At 41.3% G+C, this 22,519-nt stretch overlaps 2 protein-coding genes across 3 annotated transcripts in view; one reads left to right on the top strand and one right to left on the bottom strand.

Moving 5' to 3' along the window:
• Positions 1-5,972: 5,972 nt before the first annotated feature.
• Positions 5,973-12,405, bottom strand: gins1 (GINS complex subunit 1 (Psf1 homolog)). Of its 2 annotated transcripts, XM_084076572.1 has the most exons (7): positions 12,206-12,405; positions 9,613-9,677; positions 9,400-9,498; positions 8,963-9,053; positions 8,302-8,418; positions 6,246-6,320; positions 5,973-6,109 (listed from the first exon to the last, which is right to left on the bottom strand). In XM_084076572.1, exons 1-7 carry the CDS (start codon positions 12,278-12,280, stop codon positions 6,041-6,043), a joined length of 591 nt encoding a protein of 196 aa, XP_083932698.1. In that variant the 5' UTR covers positions 12,281-12,405; the 3' UTR covers positions 5,973-6,040. The 2 variants fall into 2 exon arrangements, with proteins under 2 accessions (XP_083932698.1, XP_083932699.1); XM_084076573.1 differs by lacking the exon at positions 6,246-6,320.
• An 891-nt stretch (positions 12,406-13,296) lies between these two features.
• Positions 13,297-22,519, top strand: part of LOC311059018 (lysophosphatidylserine lipase ABHD12-like) — a 37,060-nt gene continuing 27,837 nt past the window's right edge. The window contains exons 1-2 of the mRNA XM_084076592.1: positions 13,297-13,406; positions 14,791-15,001. Coding sequence (XP_083932718.1) covers positions 14,793-15,001 — 209 coding nt within the window. The 5' untranslated portion in view covers positions 13,297-13,406; positions 14,791-14,792. The remainder of the gene's footprint in view (positions 13,407-14,790; positions 15,002-22,519) is intronic.

Here is a 22,519-nt window from a genome sequence, read left to right as displayed (position 1 = left end):
TGGTGTGTGTCAGCAGAGATAACACTGCAGAGCTCAAGACCCTGATGCTAGACAGGTGTGAGTGGAGGGGAGCGAGTCCAGAGTTGGTGTAGGCTAGACCGCACTCTCACATTGCATTAACTATATTTTAATGCCAATACTTTTGTACTTTTACTGAAGTAAAATGTTTAATACAGGACTTTTACAGTGCTTGTAAGAGAGCATTTAAACATTGTGGTATTGTTTTTGGAATTTTCTTCTAAAGTAAAACATTCAGATTACTTCCACCACTGCTTGTAATTCCCTGTGATTTTAGGGCTGATCTTTGACCATGTGTTTTGTCTCCAGGGTTGATGGTTCCCCCAGGGAAACACCTACCAACCTCCCCGAAATGAAATCGGTGTCTTAACTATTCAGACGAAAACCTTGAGACTGGCATATCAATAATAGTCTTATCAGTACAGTCACTGCTTTTATCAGACATTGCATAAACGAATAGGAACATAGTATTGTTCATATTTTCATTTTATTATTATTAATATTTCAAAATCAACAATTTGCCAGGGAAACATCTGTCCGCGTTAACGCCAGCTCATCATGACATCACATGCTCCAGGACACCCTGACGAATCAGCTGCTCACATTTCCACCGAGGCAGGAAGTGCTGTGGGAAAAATAAAAATAAAAAATATTCATGAGCTGAGAAGACACTTAATTAAACCCAGGAAGGTAAGAAACAGTGGACAGTATTACAATGTACTCTATATCTATAGGATGCATGGATTAACCCTGCAAGGCCCAGATTCTTTTCAAGTTGTGATGATTCCTGGCTCTGTGGGGGGTATTTATATGCAAATATCCTGGCCAATGGCATTGTATGACTAAACAATAGGACCCAATGAGGATTTAGAGGTGAAAAAAATAAAAAATAACAGAAAAGAAAAATGATTTAAACTCATTTCTTTATAAAACATACATGTGATCGTGCGATCACACTGGGCCTTGCAGGGTTAAAGTTCTCAGTTGCTTTGGATTCCATAGTAGTCAGCATGTCTTCATAAAATCATGTCACGCACCAACAACAGGCCATCTACAAGTTTACAACACGTTGCAGTAAGCTTGTAGATAGCCCGTTTTTGGTAATTAGTTAGTTTAAGATTAGCAATAGAATACATGTTCTATCTTCCAGAAAAGGATATTTCATAAAAGCAAAGCCTCAATCTACAGTTTCTTCAACTGGTTGGCTGTATGACTACTGAAACATCATAATTCTAGCGGGGGGTACTTTCACGCTGTTTCACAAATCACAGATTAGGACTGGGCCCAACAACATTTTCCAGTTGTGATATTTTACTTTTTTTGCTTTAATCCATGAGGATATCAAAACATAACTCATCAGAATGATCAGATTCAAGTTTACCTGGCTGTTTTTCTTCAGCAGAATAATGGTTCCATCGTCTATTTCAAACTCGCCGTGATCTTTTAAACACCTCACCTGTGAACAATATGAACAAGCTTTCATTAAAAAGGTGCTGCAAATTGTGTGTGAAAACTAAGTACTCTGTATTGTGTATGGATCAGGGGTCTTCAATGTTTTCAGGTCAAGGACCCACGTCACCTCTATATTGTATGAAATTGTGTTTCAGATTAAACTTATTTTGTTTACTTGGTCTGCCCTTTTTCCCCTCTACACCTATACTTCTTTGCGCTGCGAGGCGTTGTGAGCTTGTAGATCGGCTATTTTTGGCTAAAATTCTCCTCAGAAAAGGGATGCTCGGGTTCAAGTGGTTAAGGTAAAAAAATAAATCATATCACACAAAGATTTGGCGGACCCCCTGTAGTAACTCTGAGGACCCCCTAGGGGTCCCGGACCCCCTATAGATGGTTTGTTGAGTAACAGGGGTGTAACAGAGCGGACCTCTGTTACAAATGTTGCACATATATTGTAAACCCAAGTTGATTTAATTGCACAAAGTATTGGCACTTTAGTAATTTGCACTGCGTATTTTGCACAGTCATTATTTTATTGTTGAATACATTTACTTGTTCCCTGTTTGACTGAGATGGCCACTCAGCCAACGAGTTCCACCTGGGGAGTCAAAGTGTTGACAATCATGATGGGCAAGTGTAATGTGTGTTATAGGTGCAATGGAGACTAGGTGCAATATGGTTGAGGTGCAATATAAGTTTTATTGTTAAGGTCTGATTGAATGACTAACAATTGCATGTGTGTTTCAGCATGATTGGGCTGGACCATAGTAGGATAGTTGGGGGGGTTGATGATGTGCTGGTGTGATTGAAATGATGTTGTAGTGTGAAGAAGGAATTATTGAATAACCTGTAGTTAATGAGACTTGTAATACTTGTGTTTTAAGGCTATTTATATTCATGTATTTATTGTATGTTTAGTTAGGTATTTATTATATGTTTTAGAAACACCCCTGTGACTGGTGCAGTAAAATGGTATAGTCCAGATTCATTAGCTCCAGATGGCTATAAAAGGCTGCTGCCATTCCACTAGAGGAGAGATGAGGGTGAGAAGCCAAATGCTACCAGATCTGGGTGTTTTCTCCTAAATGTCTGTCATGTTTTGTGAATAAATACACCTACGGGTTAAGCCCTACTCCAGGCCTCTGTACTGATTCCAGCGGCAAGACGGTCCTCTTCACAAGGGGTCTCCCCGTCTCTTTAATAGTAGATATTAAATGTCTACTTATTAAAGAGACGGGGAAAATTGGAACTGGAACACTATAAGATTGAAGTTGATACATTTTATCAGCTTCAATCTTATAGTGTTCCAGTTCCAATTTTATCGTATTTATTTGTCATCACTTGTTTATCCTGTATCCTTTCCGAGTTCTTTCTCCTGATTAGATCAAATTGGTATCCTGACTTTAAGATGTATTTTCTGGAGGAGACCCCTGTTACTGAACAAACACTTTTTAGCAGTAATTACTATCACAATAAAAAACCTAATCTATACTATAATATAGAGCTAGTGTAACGCCATCAATCGCTGTTTTTAGATTAATTTACATATTTTAGAACAGTGGTTCTGAACATGGGGTCCGGGAACCCCCAGGTGTCCTTGAGGGGGTTCCAGGGGGTCCCAGGTAAAAAAAAAGCCAAATGGACCCATAATGTTCTGTAACCCCCAAGAATGTACAAATTCAACTTATGGGTCTATTTGGTTCAATTTGTAACAGTCTTGGAGTTAAATTACTTTCTTTTCTTTTTTTTGCAGATTGGGGTCTCATAGATTTAAAGAATCTGGGGGTCCGTGGCCAAATGCATATCAAACTGGGGGTCCTTGAAATTAAAAGAGGGTGAGAAGTGCTTTTGAAGGTGAGTTTTATAAACGCACTTGTTAACCTGCTGTTACTCGATGTGGCCACTAGATGGCCACATAGGACCTTTACAATGGTAGATTAATTCCCAATGCCATACAGTACATTTTAAGCATGTTTGATATTATCCGCTGCTATTTGATGTTATAGTGTGTTATTGCAAGATTAATAATGCAAGTTATTGTAGAATCACTTCTCTATAGCAGCGAGGATATTGCAAGTGGGCCCCCATAAAATTAGCTAAACACTAAGATTTAAATATGATGTAATATAACATTAATATATTTCAAAAAAACAATGTAAAAAAAGGTCATGGTGTTTTTAAACCCTTGAAAATTAATTTTCATTGTGATACCAATAAATAGGATATACATTTTGTCCACCACTGCTAATAGAGTTTATTATCTGAATGTCTATGAATGTTCTTTACAATGGAGACACACTGAAATGGATTGAACCACAAACAATCACATGCATGTATTTAATGTACTTTTATTATGGAGACCATATAGTACAAGTTAGTGGTTGAATCAGACAATCCACTCATTAGGGACAACCTCTCTTTTGTACGCAGACAGAAGGAAAAAGGTTATAACAGTCTGTGTCACCCCAAAAACTCTTAGTAAAGACACAGTTTGAACCACCCTGTGGCGCGTTGTGACCCCACCAGGTGTAGGTCACTTGTGAGCCATCAGACCACAGACCATCCAGGCGCTCCCCCAACTGAGTGTCACTCATTCCAATCCAGGTGTATCTCTCTTGTGGGTCATGGCTCTTGATGAGTGTTTGGACGAAGTTGTGCTCCTCAGACATGTAGATGGACACCAGGTTGGCACCGTCAGACAAGCAGTTCCGCTCTGCTTGACCCCAGGTCATAGGTAAAGAGACGTACTTGTAGCAGCGATTGTAGAAGCTGAACCAGAACATTGGACAGTTGGCACGCTCTAGCTTCACCTCAGTCGAGGGAGCAGCGTGTACGGTGCCTATACACACAAGAAAATGAAGGTGAAAAACACTGCGTTGGCATAGACAAACCATTTTTGGTACAAATGCTACATTTGTACACTCACAGAGTTACATTTACAGATGTTACAGTGTAGATATAGGTTTTCCAGAGATAAAAAGCTTGTGTGAAATGGTGGTCTATGGGCTAATGTATACCAAACTGGGGGTCCTTGAAAGACAAAAAAAAAGGTTTGACAACCACTGCCATGAAACCGTAAAGAACCATTTAAGAACCATTATTTTAATTTACCGAGTGCCATGAGGCCCAGCAAGCACAGGAGTTGAGGAACCAGCAGCATGTCAGCCTGAGGTGGTCTCTGTGTCAGTGGATCTTGGGTTGGGGTCTTCTTGAAGGGTCTGTGTGTCAGTGGATCTTGGTGTGTCTTTTTATCTGCTCCACAGGAGGAACGTGGACCTCTATGGAGGCCTCCCACACGGGTCACAGAAAAGGTCAGAGAGAGAAGGATGAGGCTGGCAGGGCACTGCGTCATGCACCCGGAACTGGTGGTGAGCAAACTGACACTGTGGGAGCCAACCCAAGGTACAGCCAGGAAGGAAAAGAAGAGCTCCACATATGTGGACACAGTGCGGTGTGTTGCTGCACTCAGCAGAGCTAGCAACACTGCAGAGCTTCAGACCCTGATGCTGGACAGTAGGGAGTGTGGTACTTTTACTCAAGTAAAATGTTTAATACAGATTTTTACATTGTGGTATTGCTACATTAACTTAAAGGAGTTCACTCAAAAAATGACTTATTTTCTATCAATTGCACACCATATGAAGACTTGAATCCATGGATTCTTTTTTGTTTTTGTCGCATTCCTAAGCTAATAATTTGATTCCCGTCTCCTACCGGCTAAAGTATCCGGTAGGAGACACAAAGTAGATTATTTGTCTCCTACCGGAAATACACACTTCATCAAATTATTGTCTTAGGAATGCCACAAAAACAAAAATAAATCCATGAAATCAAGGCTTCATAGGGTGTGTAATTGATAGAAAATAAGTGATTTGTTGGGTGAACTCCTCCTTTAACCCATTCAATCCGGGAAAGCATCTGTGTAACCTCTTTATCCATGTTTTATACTTTGTCTTTAAAAAAAATAGCAGATCTACAAGCTCATAGCACGGCACCGAGTTCCGCGCTACTAGCTTGTAGATCTGCTTTTTTTGAAAGTTCTTGAACATTTGTGCAAATATTTGAAAATATATATTCTTAAGAGAACATTTTTGACTCAAATCTTTGCTTATGGGGGATCCCTGGAACAACATATTTTGAGATGGGGGTCCGTGGCCAAATACATACAGTATCATTTTGGGGGACCTTGACTTGAACAAAGTTTGAGAACCACTGATATAGCAACATACGTTTTTTTTCCAAAAACTGTATTTAGAAGACATTTGTAAAATCCCCAGAAGCAAGGATTTGAGTTACAAGTGTTGAGTTACATGAAGCCTTGAATTCATGCACCCCATGAATTCAAGGCTTCATGGGGTGTGTAATTGAGAGAAAATACATCAATTACTCCTTTAACTACTCTGACAAAAACCTGGAGACTGGCATATCAATAAGTGGGTCTCATCAGTACAGCCACTGCATTCATCACACATAAGAAATAAGAACATTATATTCATATTTTTATTTTATTATTAATATTTCAAAATCAACAATTTTCCATGGACACATTTGTCCGTGTAACACCTGCTCATCATGACATCACATGCTCCAGGACACCCTGACGAATCAGCTGCTCACATTTCCACCGAGGCAGGAAGTGCTGTGGGAAAAGAAAATCACAGATTAGGACTTGGCCTAACAACATTTTTCAGTTGTGAACTTGTGATATTATATTTTTCTTTAATTGATGAGGATATCAAAGCATAACTCATTAGAATGATCAGATTAAAGTTCACCTGGCTGTTTTTCTTCAGCAGAATAATGGTTCCATCGTCTATTTCAAACTCGCCGTGATCTTTTAAACACCTCACCTGTGGACAATATGAACAAGCTTTCATTAAAAGGTGCTGTAAATTGTGTGTGAAAACTAGGTACCGGTACTCTGTATTGTGACAGTATTCATTGCTATAGATCAGCGGTCTTCAACGTTTTCAGGTCAAGGACCCCCTAGCTGAGAGAGATGAAGCAGGGGCCCCCCTCTATATTGTATAAATTTGTGTTTCAGATTAAACGTCTTTTGTTTACTTGGTCTGCCCTTTTTTCCCCTCTACACCGGTACTTCTCTGCCAAAAATAGCCGATCTACAAGCTCACAACGCCTTGCAGCGCTTCTAGGGTTCAAGTGGTTAAGGTAATACAAAAAAATCATATCACACAAAGATTTGGCGGACCCCCTGTGGTAACTCTGAGAACCCCCTAGGGGTCCCGGACCCCCTGTTAAAGACACTTGCTATAGATGGTTTGTTGAGTAACAGGGGGTCTCCCTGTCTCTTTAATAAGTAGCCATTTATCAGCTTCAATCTTATAGTGTTCCAGTTCCAATTTTATCTTATTTATTTGTGTCATCACTTGTTTATCCCGTATCCTTTCCGAGTTCTCTCTCCTGATTAGATCAAATTGGTGTCCTGACTTTAACATGTATTTTCTGGAGGAGACCCTGTTACTGAACAAACACTTTATATAGCAGTAATTACTATCACAATAAAGAACCTTAAAAAAAAAAAAAGGGAAAATGAACCTATTCTAAAAACCTATTCTATACTATAATATAGAGCTAAAATGAACCTATTCTAAAAACCTATTCTATACTATAATATAGAGCTAAAATGAACCTATTCTAAAAACCTATTCTATACTATAATATAGAGCTAGTGTAGTGGAACTCCCACCAATCATAGTTTTTAGATTTATTTACATACTTTAGAACAGTGGTTCTGAACATGGGGTCCGGGAATCCCCAGGTGTCCTTGAGGGGGTTCCAGGGGGTCCCCAGGAAAAATGATTTATAGCTCGGAGCCAAATGGACCCGTACTGTTCCGTAACTCCAAGAATGTACAAATTCAACTTATGGGTCTCTATTTGGTTCAATTTGTAACAGGCTTGGATGTTAAAGTGTTAACCTGCTGTTACTCGATGTGGCCACTAGATGGCCACATAGGACCTTTATAATGGTAGATTCATTCGCGTCACCATACATTTTATGCAGGTTTGATATCTGCTGCTATTTGATACGTTTGTTTATTTACACAAGACCACACTGTTAAAAATGCAATTTTGATAGCATGTCATTTAGATGCTAGGTTCATTGTTTAGCTGGTTTCCTATTTTCTTGAGGCACTACACAGTTCTCTCTTCATATTATGTATGTGATTATTTACCTTGCTCATTGTAAGTTGCTCAGGATAGTGTTGTCAGTCAAAATGATTGTCTATTTCAGTTTCTAGTTCCGCATCTGTGTCATTTTAGATTTGAGCTATAACCATATTCAAAAATAGCAGATATACAAACTCATAGTGCGGCACCGAGTGCAATGCTATGAGCTTGTAGATCTGCTATTTTTGAAAAATTGTGGACATTTGTGCAAATCTTTGAATATCTATTATTTATTTATTTTTACATTTGTAACTGTCAAATGTCTCAACAAATGTCTTCATTTTTCTGAAAAACTATTGTTGCTATATCAGTGCTTCTCAAACCTTTTCCATATCAAGGAACCCCAAAATAATGTATTTGGCTGCGGACCCCCCATCTCAAAATATGTTGTTCCAGGGACCTCCCAGAAGCAAAGATTTGAGTTAAAAATGTACATTTAAAAAAAGACATACATATTCAAAGATATGCACAAATTATCACTATTTTTGAAAAATAGCAGATCTACAAGCTAACTCAGTGCCGCGCTATGAGCTTATATATATATATGCTATTTTTCTAATAGCCAAAGTATAAAATAATGCGTTCCCGGTTTGAATGGGATCTTGTCTAGCCTTGAGGACTTCTTGTACCACTTGCTTACCTCGATGTAGAGACTCTTTGGAGGTTTCATGTCCTGGGTGATGTCCAGTCCTTCCTCTCCCCCTACGGACCTCATGAACCCCGCCAGAGACTTCTTATACTGGTTGAACCACTCCAACTACGAGAACACAACATTGCATTTCTCAAAATTAAGTGTTTCAAGTCTCCATGGGGTGAGTAATCCATAGGAAAAAACGTCATTTTGGGGGTGAACTATCCCTTTAAGAAACGTCATAGATTTCATAGATAGCTTCATAGACGTGTTTGACAGACATTATCATCAGTGTAAATTAATGTTTTTTTGTTAGTTTATCATGTGTAATTTCAGACATTTAACCACTTAAAACGGCAAAACTTGACCGTTCGCTCTTTACTTGGTCTGTTCTTTTTTCCTTCCACACCAAACATCTTTGCCAAAAATAGCCGATCTAAGAGGCGCTGAGAGCTTGTAGATCGTCTATTTTCGGCTAATGTTCCCTTCAGAATAGGGATGCTAGGAGTTGGTTAAATATTTTTTTAAAAAGAGTTACTACAGGGGCGGAGGGGCGGACCCCCCCCCCCCCCCCCCGTAGTAACTCTGAGGACCTCCTAGTGGTCCCGGACCCCCGTTGTTTTAGTAAGGGCCCCTCAGTAGGAGGTTAGGAAAGGAGACGTGGGCTCACCTCCTCAGCACACATGTGGAAGCGGATGTTAGGAGGCAGGACGCTGCCGTACTCCCACCTCAACGCTCGGATACGCAGCAGCCGGTCATACCTGGAACGCAGAAGTATACACAGTGGTGGGAGAAGTACTCACATGTTGTACTTAAGTAAAAGTACCAATACCACAACGTAGACATACTCTGTTACAAATAAAAGGTCATAATCGAACCCGACCTCTCCCAGAGCTCGACACAGTGGAACCTCATCTCTGAGCTAATAGCGGATGGTGAGGTTCCAAACGGAACTAGGGTGGAGCCTGAAGAGGTGAGTGCTAGGGGGTGAGGTGGAGTCTGAAGAGGTGAGTGCTAGGGGGTGAGGTGGAGTCTGAAGAGGTGAATTTTCAGACAGGCTTTAAATCCTAGTTAGACAGACAGACAGACAGACAGGTCCATACGTACAGGTAAGCAGTGAGACAGCGTTGGTTCCTCAGTAGACAGCAGTGACGGAACTTAATGGTTGGAATGAGTTCAGCTCTGCCTTCTGATTTAGCCTCGTTGCTGTGAAGGCAGAGACACAAACAATATCACTTTTTTTCACAGTATGTGAGAGAGCGATGGGTGTGTGTGTGTGTGTGTGTGTGTGTGTGTGTGTGTGTGTGTGTGTGTGCTCACACATCGGTTTGATTTTGTTCATATAAGGCCTTCATCTCCTCCAGAACTTGACGGATTCCATCTTCCTGTTAAGAGCAGAGGTCTGACATTAGTTCTGACATTACTGCTCAAACTCCTGACACCAAGATGGACATAGGACGCACGCAAGTGCGCGCGCGCACACACACACACACACACACACACACACACACACACACACACACACACACACACACACACACACACACACACACACACACACACACACACACACACACACACACACACACACACACACACACACACACACACACACACACACAGGCTTCTGAGGGACAGAAACTTTAATTTTGTTTTAATTATTATAAACAGACGTTTTTCTGTTGCTTGTTAGAGGAGCACAATGGAAATAAGTCCTGGGAATGTTTTGTTTTTATCCTCGAACTGCGGTTAATGATCTGATTATAGAGATCATGAGCATTGCACCCCTGGTTAAATCCAATGTTCCTAGGACTGGTCCCATGTCACAGGCAGAGATGCAACTGGCTTGTCTCACATAAGTTACTATGATCTTCCAAACAGAAGTTGGGAATATTGCTTAAAATTCTACTGTGCAGCAGATCTCACTGCAAACAAGTTAGTATTTTGTTTCATAATGACCTTTGCTCCCATGCATAAATCAATGTATTGATTTGGATTGAGTGTGTAAATTTAGTTTAGTTGAGTTTAGAAGCAAATAACCACTTTGTCTGGTTGTTTGCAGCCCAATCACAACGCGGGGAGGCAGGACATGGAAAGTGGAGAAGAGCGTTTCTGAATGAAGAGTGAATTCTGAACAAAATTCTGAATTTACGGTCCGTACATCTATATAAACGTTCAGATTTTAAATATAAAGTGCTTACCCCATGGCCACGGATGTTACAATTATGCACGGGACTCTCAAAAGTACCCGTATATTCTGTATTGTTCAATAAAAAGCATTTTAATCCGATCCGTGGCCATTTTCTCATAATGTATCAATCACCGATCAGATTAAAATGCTTTTTATTGAACAATACGGATGATACGGGTACTTCTAAGAGCCCGTATATATATGTAACATCCGTGGCCAAGGGATAAGCACTTTATATTTGAAATATGAATGTTTATGTAGATGTACGGGCCATAAATGGAGAAATTGCAAACACCAGGTTGAAGTTCATCCATGACGGTCGTGACAGTCGACCGTCGTGTATCCATGGCTATTACTCCCTCTAACATTTCCCATGTTTTTAGTTTATTGAAATAATGTCATGCACAATTGTCCAGTTCATAGCCTACTGCAGGCCTTGTTGACTAGATTTAGAAGAGATTTTGAAGCTCTTGCTCCTGAAATGATCGATTATTTGTATGGGGAAAAGCCATCATTTAACATGCAAGTCAATGGGTGAGAAACGCTTGCCAGGCCTGGGTGTGACTAACTTCGCACCACCACAGGTCTCAATATAGTCCTCCTCTTCATCAGATGAAGAGTCAGGGGCAAGCATGAGAGCTGCTTACCCCTGATGCCCAGGCCTCTCCTCCCTGAGCAAGGCACTGATCGAACTTGCCTCTTCCTCATGTCTCTCACCCCCCCTTAATAACACTGTGATCCCTTAATTCTTTTGAGTCGTTTTTGTGAATGAATGAATGCCAACATACGACTTATGATACTGCTGTCAAACTTGATATTTATGTCTCTTAGCTAAGGGGTTCTTGGACCAAGACAAGGAAGACATCGAAGCCACAGAGAGGGAGTTGCCTGGCAGACAGGATATGGTCGATAGAAAAGGTATTCATTTAAAATACATACAGATTGCATACCTGCCAACCAGTAATGAACTTGGTCCTTGGCCTGAAAAACGTTGAAGACCCCTGGGTTAATCAACACATCTTTCTACTTCCTCAGTGGCTGATGACTCACCTTATGAAAACCACCACAGCTCTACCGTCACCACGCCAACTGACAGGTATCATACAGTACTTGGCTTGCTTTAAAGGGGGGGTGTTAGTAGTACCTTTCTATACTATGCCCTATACCAGTAGTGCCCGTAGGGGGCGCAATTGAGCACGTTCCTGAAATTCCTATGGGGGGGGGGGTCCCCATAATTAATAACCCATAATTAATAAATCACAATAAAGTATATATATATATATATATATATATATATATATATACAATTTAATTAAAATCGATGATGTAAGTAACAGTGAGCATTATGTCATTCTAATTCCCTCTAACTGTGTGCCTGCGTGCTTGTGACAAATGGTATGTACTTTATGGTCCACTGGTGGGGGTCGTTAGACTAATAATAGATTGGTTCTCTTGTTCATGGTCTTACAAGACAGGGGAAGCATCTGTGTGTCATTTTTTGATTTCTTTGGCTATTCAAAAATAGAAGATATAGATATATATATATATATATATATATATATATATATATATATATATATATATATATATATAATAATTATTCTGGACTTTTTACTTGTAACAGAGTATTTCTACATTGCAATATTGGTACTTTAAGTTAAATAAGAAATGCGAGTACGGTACTTTTTCCACCACTGAGCACTAACAAACATGATCACTTACATTGAACGCAGGCAGCTGTCCGTCAGCCATACGATGGAGTTCCTTGATCAATTCGATTGATTTCTCACAAAACATCCTGACTGAAGTGAAGGTTTCAATTAAGTAAACGTTATGTTAAGTTATAAGCCTGATCCTCTTCTGTTAAAACCCGTTTTATCTTTATATAAAAACTTCTGGGGAAACTGTAGGTTTTTCGCGGCAAAAAACTCGCGACGTATCAGAAGCTCTGTTATGATCACTTGACCGTACGAGTTACACCGGAATTTGTGACCCATCGAAATGGGAGGATGCTGATACTGCAATGTAGAAATACTTGGTTACAAGTAAAAGTCCGGAATTAAAAATGTACTTAAAAAGTACAAAAGTATTGGTATCAAAATGTACCAAAAGGTAAACGTACTCATCAAGCAGAATGTCCCATTGCACAGGTTTATATTTTGAAAATAGCAGATCTACAAGCTCAAAACGTGTCGCATTGCGAGGCGTTGTGGGCTTATAGATCTGCTACGTTGAGGCCTGAAAAGCTTGTTGAGAACCACTGATATAATAGACAGAGTATGCCAAAAAAAATGCATTCCTGGCCTCTGGAGACATATTTCGATAGGTTGTGGATGTCGATGTATCAGCAGGAAACTACGGATACTGACGAGTGTCAAACCGCTGTTACACACTGTGGACTTGTGTCCAGTGTTGCCAGGTTCTGCTTATCATAAGCGACTTTGGGCTTGTTTTTCTGTGAAGTTGCTTGTATATTGTTGTTGTGGGTGTGGGTTACGTTTTTTTGGGCTTGTTTCTAAAGTGTAGTTGTTTATGTTGTTTCCTAAATGTTGTTTAAACCAGGGGTTCTCAAACATTTTCAAGTCAAGGACCCCCGGCCCCAAATGAATATGTATTTGTTTGCGGACCCCCCTGAACATATGTTGTGCCAGGGCCATACAAGATTTGTGTTAAAATGTTTCAAAAATATTCCAATTTCTTTTTCTTTTTCTTCCAAGATATTTTTGAAAATAGCCAATGAAATATGTTTAAAGGGCGAAGGAAGGGCTCGCTTGTTTTCATAGACCTGGTTGCTTTATTCTATCACAAAACCTGGCAACACTGCTTGAGTCAAACGCAGTGGTTAGTTGTGCTACTCAACTAATAACTATACAAGTTTTATGACAACAATGTTGGGCCGATCAGCTAATGTCTCACATCTAAGGTAATTCATTCGTTTTGAGTTATTATGGAATAAAAAGCGTAGTACAGTTTTCTGTCTCTTTGTAGACATTTGTTTATTTTAGCACCAGAAAGTTGTCAGACAGGTTCTACTGACGCTAGCCATGGTTCACACAACCTGGTGTTCACACTTTCTCCAGATTTGATCCGTACATCTACATTCAGTTCAGATTTCAACTATAAAGTGCTTACCTCATGGCCATGGATGTTAAAATTATGTTCGGGCCCTCAGAAGTACCCGTATCTTTCGTATATTTCAATTAAAAGCATTTTAATCCGATCGGTGGCCATTTTCTCATTGAGTTATAACGTATCAGAATGCAGTACACCTCCCAACCGATAGGACCGCGCAGTTGAAAGCACATCAGGAAATACGGAGAAAACGGCCACCGATCGGATTTAAATGCTTTCTATTGAACAATACAGAAGATACGGTTACTTTTGAAGGGCCGTAGAACTTTATATCTGAAATCTGAACGGTTATGTAGATGTACGGACCAAAAAGGGAGAAAGTGCAAATACTAGGTAAGTTCATCCATGACAGTCATAGATCAGGACGCAAGCAACATAGACAATACGTAATGTATTTATCACCATCACCAACACTGTACCTTTTGTTAAAATACAATAAAAACTAGTTGCAAATCTACTCTGTTGTGTCACTGGAGTTTCCGCTTCATAATAAATTGGTTCTTAGTTTAAACCTTTGTAATATAAAGTGAGACAAAGACTTCCGTTGGTGAACTTCAGAATAAAAGTAGTGCTTATTAGGAATGTTTTGTAAATACAATCACAACACAAAACAGAATAATGTATGTACAATAAAAATGGAATACAAATTATGTGTACAGCTGTGTAGATCTAACTTACAAAGCCATTAGAATTGTGCATTTGTACACACACACACACACACACACACACACACACTCTGGTGGCGCGAGGTTAGGCAGCTTGTAGTCAGATCCACGTTTATATATATATCTATGGTCAGATCAGTTCTGTTTTTTGTTTTTTTTTGTCAAGCTTTGCGGCTCATCTCTCATTGGCTTAGGCGGGGCAGCCAATAAGGTTCCCTGTTGACGTGATCAGCTGGTCTCTGCAGATCAGATGCAGTCACACACACACACAACACACACAAATACACACACACAGTGTGGTATAACAATGTAACTACATAACAACACAACAACCAACTAACACAGCGATACGGATCACCGCCGAGCCGGGCAACAAACAACGGCATCGAACCGAACCGAAGCCCCTGGAATCAATAACATTGATCACCATTTTTTGCTGTGTGTTTTTTTTTTTTGGCTTGTTTTTTGTCCCCCTTCTTTCATTGGTACCTCTGCTCCATCTGACTCCAGTGATGCGACAGCGGATCAGCGCGGACCCCGATGACCTGAGCTACTGTCACCACCACAGGCAGGGTGCGGGACTCGAACCACCGAGTCCGGGTACTGCTGCTGCTGCTGCTGGGTCCGATCAGTTATTGTTAACCCCGAAGACCCCCCCAGGGACAGGGACCACGGGAGCCCTCCTCCAGGACGAGATCAAGATGGGCAGACCCTTCAGAAGGTAAACATAGATCTATGTATAATGTATGTCTGTGGTTGTCAACCTATTTTTCATGCCAAGGACCCCTAGATTGATATATTGGCCGCGGACCCCCATTTGATAATGTTGTGTGCCAGGGACTCCCCAAAAGCAAAGATTTGAGTTAAAAATGTTCTCTTTAACCCATTGTGACCTGAAGCCGATTCTACATGTCTCCTAAATCTCAACAGTATTCTGAAAAACGTATGTTTCTATATGGTGCTAAATTTTTTTCATGTCAAGGACCCCCAAAATTATATGTATTTGGCCGCGGACCCACATCAAAACATTTTGTTCCAGGGACCCCCCAGAAGCAAAGATTTGAGTTAAAAATGTTCTCTTTAAAAATATATATATTCAAAGATATGCACACATTTTCAAGATTTTTCAAAAACAGCAGATCTACAAGCTCATAGCTTGTAGATCTGCTGTTTTTGAATAGCCAAAGCTAAGTGGTTAAAATGATTGTGACGCGATGTTAACTCATTTCGCTGGGGACCCCCTGGTACCACCCCTCAAGGACCACTGGTGGTCCCCGGACCACTGGTTGAGAACCTCTGATCTATGTGTATCTATGCATGGGGGGTGATCGATCACTCCCATGCGGGGAGTGATCCTATATGGGTTGCCATATACCTGAAATTCACATAAGGGAAGTATGTACTTATTGTTAAGGGTCACCCAGATAAAGATACAATTTCACTGTGGGCCAGTGGTGTAAAGTAACTAAGTACATTTACTCAAGTACTGTACTTAATTAACATTTTAAGGTATTTTTTTTACTTTACTGGAGTATTTCCAATTTTTCAGTACTTTGACTTCTGCTCCCCTACATCTCAAAGGCAAATATTGTACTTTTACTCCACTACAATTATTTGAAAACCTTTAGAAGTAGATTTTGATTATTATTACAAAGCATAGTATAGCACTTTTACCACCACTTATGTAGGCCTACTGTATACATGTACAGTTGTTTATCTAACTATATAAATGGCGACCGACTTCCGCACCCTCGGTGTCCACACCCCACAGCTCTGTTATCGAATAAACAACGCACCGCCAGACCACATGTCGCCAACTGACTCGCCACGGCGGCCGCGCTGAATTTACGCCTCGCGTAGGGGACATCTCACTGTTCACTACACCTTTTCCACCGCGCAACATAATTAATTCTACTCACCAAATGTCGGACAAAACGGAAGGGGAGGCAGCTTCGTACCGTTTACCGTGCGCACGACCTCATCACCACAACAGCAGGCAGCCGCTGCGGGGGTTTTTCCCTTTTTTTCCAAACTTTTTTTTTGGTCACCATTTTCTCCAGGCACCATTTCTGGTGTAACGTCGGGTGTTTCTTTTCACCAGCCAATCACCTTTCACGTTGCCACGTCCGTTGCCACGTCGCGCTGACGTACGCTAAACAAGCGCTGCCGTGCGCACAATGCAAACGAGCCCAAAGGCGCGCAAAAATAAGCCGACCATTGCTTAGACACAAAGTCAGACCTGGCAACGCAGCCTACGCCAATCATGTGTGAGAGATCTACAAGCTATGTGGCAGAGACGCCACCGTATCTTAGCAACAACTACAGCGCTCCCTCTCATTGGTCGTGTCACGCTAAGAGCAGTCTCCAGACAATGGCATCGCAGACAGCTTGCTGTTACTGCTGTAGCCATCACAGGCAGTTGCAGCACGACGGACAGGGCGCTGTGATAGCTGCCATGTCGCTAACGCTAACCTGGTTGTCATGCCTGCAGCGGCTGTGCAATCACTTTGTCAACAATGCACGTTCGTGTGGTGAATGTCTATATTGCTGCTCAGTTCGTCCATTGTAGATGGTGTATGTTTGTGTGTGTCTTCTGGAGAACTATGTAGCTCCACAGCAACTACAGTAACTAACGTAATGGCAGGACCGCCCCGTGCAACGCATGTTAGGCTGCATTATGGTCATGTAGTAATTTCAGATAATTTCGCTCCGATTACAGCAGTGTTTATCAACCCTTTCACGCCGCCCCCCCCCCCCCCCCCAAATACACGTACTTGATCTGGGACCCCCCCCCATTCTGTTTGACTCCGTTCCACAAGTAAATATTGTGAAAATAGCCGATCTACAAGCTCGAAACGCCTCACGTTGAGAGGCTTTGTAAGCTTGGAGATCGGCTATTTTCTACATGATTGCCTCTTTCTTACATTCTTTGCCAATGTGCCCCATGTTTTCATAGCATAGTTTATTGACTACTTCTGTTGCAGACATGGCCATTTCCTTTACTTTCGGTTTTTTATTGTCTCCGCCAGGCCGAAAGGCATGGCGCAAGACTATGTTTCACCCCCTCTCCGTCCGTCTGTGATAGCTAATCTCTCACATCGTTGACTTGATCGCAGCAAAATAACAGCCCGATGTGGAGAGTCAGTGAAAGCTGGATAAACGAAGTAAAATGTGTCAAAAGCAGTCTGTACGGCTGTCGATAAATGAACACATGACGTCGGTGGGAGAGGAGATATTGTGTCTTTTGGACAAACAGCAGCGTGGTGCTGATGTTTGTTGTGTGAAGCAGCTTAATGTCACAGTGTTTGTGTTGGAGCGCCTCAGTGCGGCTGCAGAGTTCATGTGCAACCTCTTCCAGAGAGACACAGAGACACTAGAAACTCTGCTGGGGAAAAAAAACACTGCTGGGCATTGACTTTCCTATGGACATTGATCTACACACTGCAGGTATATCTGCTACACACACAACATCAAACTACACACTGCAGGTATGATGCAGCGTTTGCATTACAGCCAGCATGCCAGCGTAGTTCCCATATGGTTTCAAGGTGGGCTAAACCATATGGACCCCATGTCAGCAATGTCAGCGGCATCCACTTCAGTCCCAACTGCGATGCCCATGCAGGCTATAAGTAGCTTCTACCTGGCCCTTAGGTGGGCCCCAACTAGCCATGTTTATGTGGGACCAAGGCGGGTCCTAACTGGGTTTGCCCATGCAGGCTTTAATTGGGTTCTACCTGGGCCCTAGGTGTACCCTAACCAACCACAGTGCAGTGCCCATCGCTCCAATTGTTGTGACGTCAGGGCTCTCAATACTGCACATTGGTGGAGGAGGAGGGGCCGCAGGGCGACCGCACACATCGCTGAACCAATGCTAGCCCACGGATGTTTCCTCTGTGGATTTACAATCTGCCCCTCTATGCCACACATCATCCGCACTACAGGGTCTTCACTGACCGAGCCACGGCCCCACTGACCCTCATGACGCTACGCCACTTAAACGTGCGGCAGCATGCGCTGGGTTGCCAGGTTTGCACAGCCTGCGCCAGAAACAAGCAACCACCTTCATGAAAAAAAAAAAAACACCGAAATGGTCCGCAATGTTCCAGGGGTGTCCCCGCGCGTCCCAACACTCCACAGGGGGTCAGTGGACCATCAGGGGGTCCGCAGACCCCCTGTGGACCCCCTGAAACATAACAAATATTATTTCTTCAAATTTTTTGCTTTTTCAAAAAAACTTTTCCACAGTTTCACTCCGGCGATTTGGGTCCCCCAATATACACACGGCCACGCTGGGCCCCGTGCGCGGCTGGGGTTGAGGGGGGCGTAGCCCCCCGAAACTCTAGTATATAATAAACCACTTGAACCCGAGCATATGGTGTAGAGTGTAGACAAAAAAAGTGGTCCAAGTTCAATTCCAGTTTAGTTAACTCCAGTTAAGTGGTTAAAATCAACCTATATTATAGTATATGTGTATGAGCTGTTAGTAAGAAGTGTCATTGATTAAAATCAATAAATCAATTCTCACACTGTGTCCCTTATCAGCTCAATGAGGGACACAGTGTCCACATAAGGGACGATTCCTTTACTTCAAGGCACGGCTGGCAGCCCAACAGTCGGTCCAGACTGGTGGTTGGAAAGAGTACTCAATTGTTTTACTTAAGTAAAAGTGTCAATACTGCCATGTAGAAGTGCTCTGTTACAAGTAAAAGTCCGGAATTCAAAATTTACTTGAGTAAAAGTTCAAAAGTATTGGTATCAAAATGTACTTAAAGTACCAAAGTACTCAAATGCTTGAAAATATCCTAGGTATAATATAGGGCTAAACTTTAGCCAATTTAGCCGCTAAACGCTAAAGTGGTTAATGTATGTTTTATAATGTAATAATTTATATCTGCAAAGTAACTAGTAACTAAAGTTTTCAAATAATTGTAGTGGAGTAAAGGTACATATTTGCCTCTGAGATGCAGTGGAGTAGAAGTAAAAGTATAGACAATTGGAAGTAAAAGTACCTCAAAATTGTACTTAAGTACAGTACTTGAGTAAATGTACTTAGTTACTTTACACCACTGGTCCAGACCATAATAATCCCATTAGTGCCATTAGGTGTGCTGACCCGCTGGGTCTGGTTGCTTAACACAGTCACTCAGTGTCTGGAATTAGGTCTTAAATCCACGCATTAGGCAGTGAAATCCTCGGTCTTAATTTAACTCTATTTACGGTCCATTTGGTTCCATTTGGTACCCTCTCAGCGTTACTGTAAATTAATACTAAGCCTACTAAATGGAATTATACTAAGTAGAGATGGAATGAAATTGTTAACCACCTAAACCCTCTGTTCTGAGTGAAACGGACCTGAGTTGCAAATTGTACTTTAGTTGGACCGCTTTTTTCCGGACTACACCGGATCTCTTCGCCCAAGAATATGGATGCTGAAGTTCAAGTGGTTAATGCTATCTAAATGGAACAAATAAACAACAACAACAAATGAATTATTAAGTGCAAATGGAACCAAATGGACCCAACCAGGTTCAAATGCATTTGTACACTCTCAGAGTCACTTTAAATTAAATACGTTAAAGGTATAGTTCACCCAAAAAATGACTTATTTTCTATCAGTTGCACACCCCATGAAGCCTTGAATTCATAGAGATTGTTTTAGTTTTTGTCGCATTCCTAAGCCAATAATTTTAGGACAAAAACAAAAAAAATCTCCATGAATTCAAGGGGTGTGTAATCGATAGAAAAGTAATTTTGGGGGTGAACTATCCCTTTAATACTGAGGATTTTACTGCCGTTTCGAATGTTTCCATTTCTTGTTTTAATGCTGTAAATACAATATGCAGAGCAGAATATATTGGAGCAATTTTTGTCCACTTTTGTCAGATTCTGGGGGTATTTGAAGATTTATGGGGGCATTTCTGCCCATTGATGCTGGGTTTTGATGTGAATTATGGCTGCTTCAGTGGTTAGTGTAATGTCCTTTAGATGTCATGATGCTTTCAGTCCCACGGCTGTTTGTGCTTTGATCATTTGTTTTTACTTTATGATAATAACAACACCATTGAGCGTCTTATAAAGCATACAGTTGTGGTCTGTATATGCATATCGAAACGGGGGTGGGGGTGGGAGAAATGTAAAAGGTTGCTAAAAATCACTAAATCTAAACTTGATCCCCAATCTGAGGTGTGTGATATCCTCAGTGTTAATCTAACTCTACAAGTGGAACCAAATTAATAGGCTCTATGCACAGTAGCCATATTGGGACTGAATTGGGCCCCTTCCTTACTTCCTTCACAGGTGTCACCAATAATACTAATTAAGGCTCTGTTCCATTTAGTGTGGTATAGTGGTTGTCTTATTTTCAAGGACGCCCATAAGAGTGTACATAAGAGTGTACAGATGGAACCAAATGGACCCTTACGGGTCCATTTTGTTCCATCTGTACCATCTGTACCATCTGTACACTCTCACAGAGCCTTCATTAGTATCATTGGTAACAACACCTGTGAAGGAAGTAAGAAGAAGCCCCAATTTCTTTCTAATATGGCTGCTGTGCATAGAGCCTATTGGAACTGTCCATTTGGACCCCTGGTGGTCCCCGGTTGAGATGCAGTGACTCGGAACATACTTCTCCTAAACTTGGAAGAACCAGCCTGGTAGAACCATGAGGCCCCGTGAGGCTTTATTAATGGTTTATTCATGTTGTGATGAAAGCTAGCTGACCTGCTGTGTGTGGGTGTGGGTGTGCGTTTGTGTGTGTGTGTGATACAAGAGGTTTCACTAGACAAGACTTGTAGGGGAGTATCACTCCAGTTTACATTACAATGTACTTTCTAAACACTCATTATTGTTTAGGCTCTTTATGTGTGACGTAAACACACACACACACACACACACACACACACACACACACACACACACACACACACACACACACACACACACACACACACACACACACACACACACACACACACACACACAAACAAACACACAGCCCTCTTCGTAAGGTCTCATGTTAGGAATGGGAGGAGTGATTTTCTGTGTCTTTTGGTTCTCATTTTGGGGCTCTGACTGGAGTTGAGTGCTACTTCTGGGTTTGTTGATCGGTCTGCTGTCGGGCAGAAACCAAAATATTTTCAGGAAATGGATAAAATTGTTGTGAACTGAAGGGGGAACTCAGAAGGCCCACTGAAAGTCCTTTCTTTTGTCTTGAAGGGTATATTGTAAGATGTGTTGGAGCTAGTTCATTATAGTTTTATAGGAATTTAATTTCAAATGTTTGTTTTCAATTCGGTCTAGTTTCAGTTACATTCACGAGTGGGTTTGCTAGTGTCAAGTTTCGTTTTTATTGTTTGACCACTCAAGCCCTATTTTGAACATAGCCGGTCCACAAGCTGACAACGAATCGCATTACGAGACATTGTGAACTTGTAGATTTCCCAAAACGCTGGCCTATTAATCAACATACCCAATTCAAGATTCAAGATGTTGTAGCAGTTAAAGTTATAGGACAGACACGCATTAGGAAAGCTTAAGAGAGGGAGTTTCAGTTAGTGTTCGTTTTTTGTCTAAAGTCTAGTTTTAGACTTTTCTTGATCCCACAGCGGAAATTCCCTTGCCAGGCAGCACAGACATATTAACCACAGGTACACAGATACAGCCTGAGAGTTGCAACAATATGCTAATAGTAATGATAAAAGATGCAGTATCAGTATCAACAGTAAACAGCACCAGTGATACAAAAACGTCAGTGTCATTAGAGTATTGTCATGTAAATAGACATTAGCACAGCAGTGAATGCAGACGACCCCCATTTAGACCAAGAACAAGTGTCTTTTTTTTCACACCCAGTTTTAGTTTTTAGCTCAGTTTGACCAATTAAAACCGGGAAGGCATCTGTGTCATTTTTAGATCTTAGCGTTGGCTATTAAAAAATAGCAGATATACAAGCTCGCCGCGCGTCACTTCGTGCCGCGCTGCGAGCTTGTACATCTGCTATATGTTGTTTTTTTGGGGGGAAAAATCTGTAAAAGTTTGAGAACTACTGATTTAGAAGGCATTTGTGGAATCTGTCTCAGGTTTTAATTTTAAAAGAATAGCACAATCGAGAATGAACTTTATTGTCACGTGACGTCACAGGTTTAGGTGTAAAGAAGAGGGTGAAATTAGTGTGCAAGCTCCATCGTTTTTGTTGTTTTTTCAGAAAGGGAGAAAAAGGAGGGCAGGGGGAGGG

Source organism: Gymnoscopelus microlampas (genome assembly GCF_963454915.1).
Source record: "Gymnoscopelus microlampas genome assembly, chromosome: 13".
In the NCBI taxonomy this organism is placed as follows: Eukaryota; Metazoa; Chordata; class Actinopteri; order Myctophiformes; family Myctophidae; genus Gymnoscopelus; species Gymnoscopelus microlampas.
The sequence above is the reverse complement of the archived record's forward strand: the minus strand, read 5'-3'. Positions and strand labels throughout refer to the sequence as shown.

What these genes read in the sequence shown, in the direction of transcription:
- gins1 (XM_084076572.1), bottom strand. Translation starts at nt 12,280, where the DNA reads ATGTTTTGTGAGAAATCAATCGAATTGATCAAGGAACTCCATCGTATG. An exon ending in CGCTGTCTCACTGCTTACCT is followed by an intron (nt 9,054 to 9,399) that starts GTACGTATGGAC and finishes TCTGCGTTCCAG; the next exon opens with GTATGACCGGCTGCTGCGTA. An exon ending in TCCACATGTGTGCTGAGGAG is followed by an intron (nt 8,419 to 8,962) that starts GTGAGCCCACGT and finishes GTGTTCTCGTAG; the next exon opens with TTGGAGTGGTTCAACCAGTA.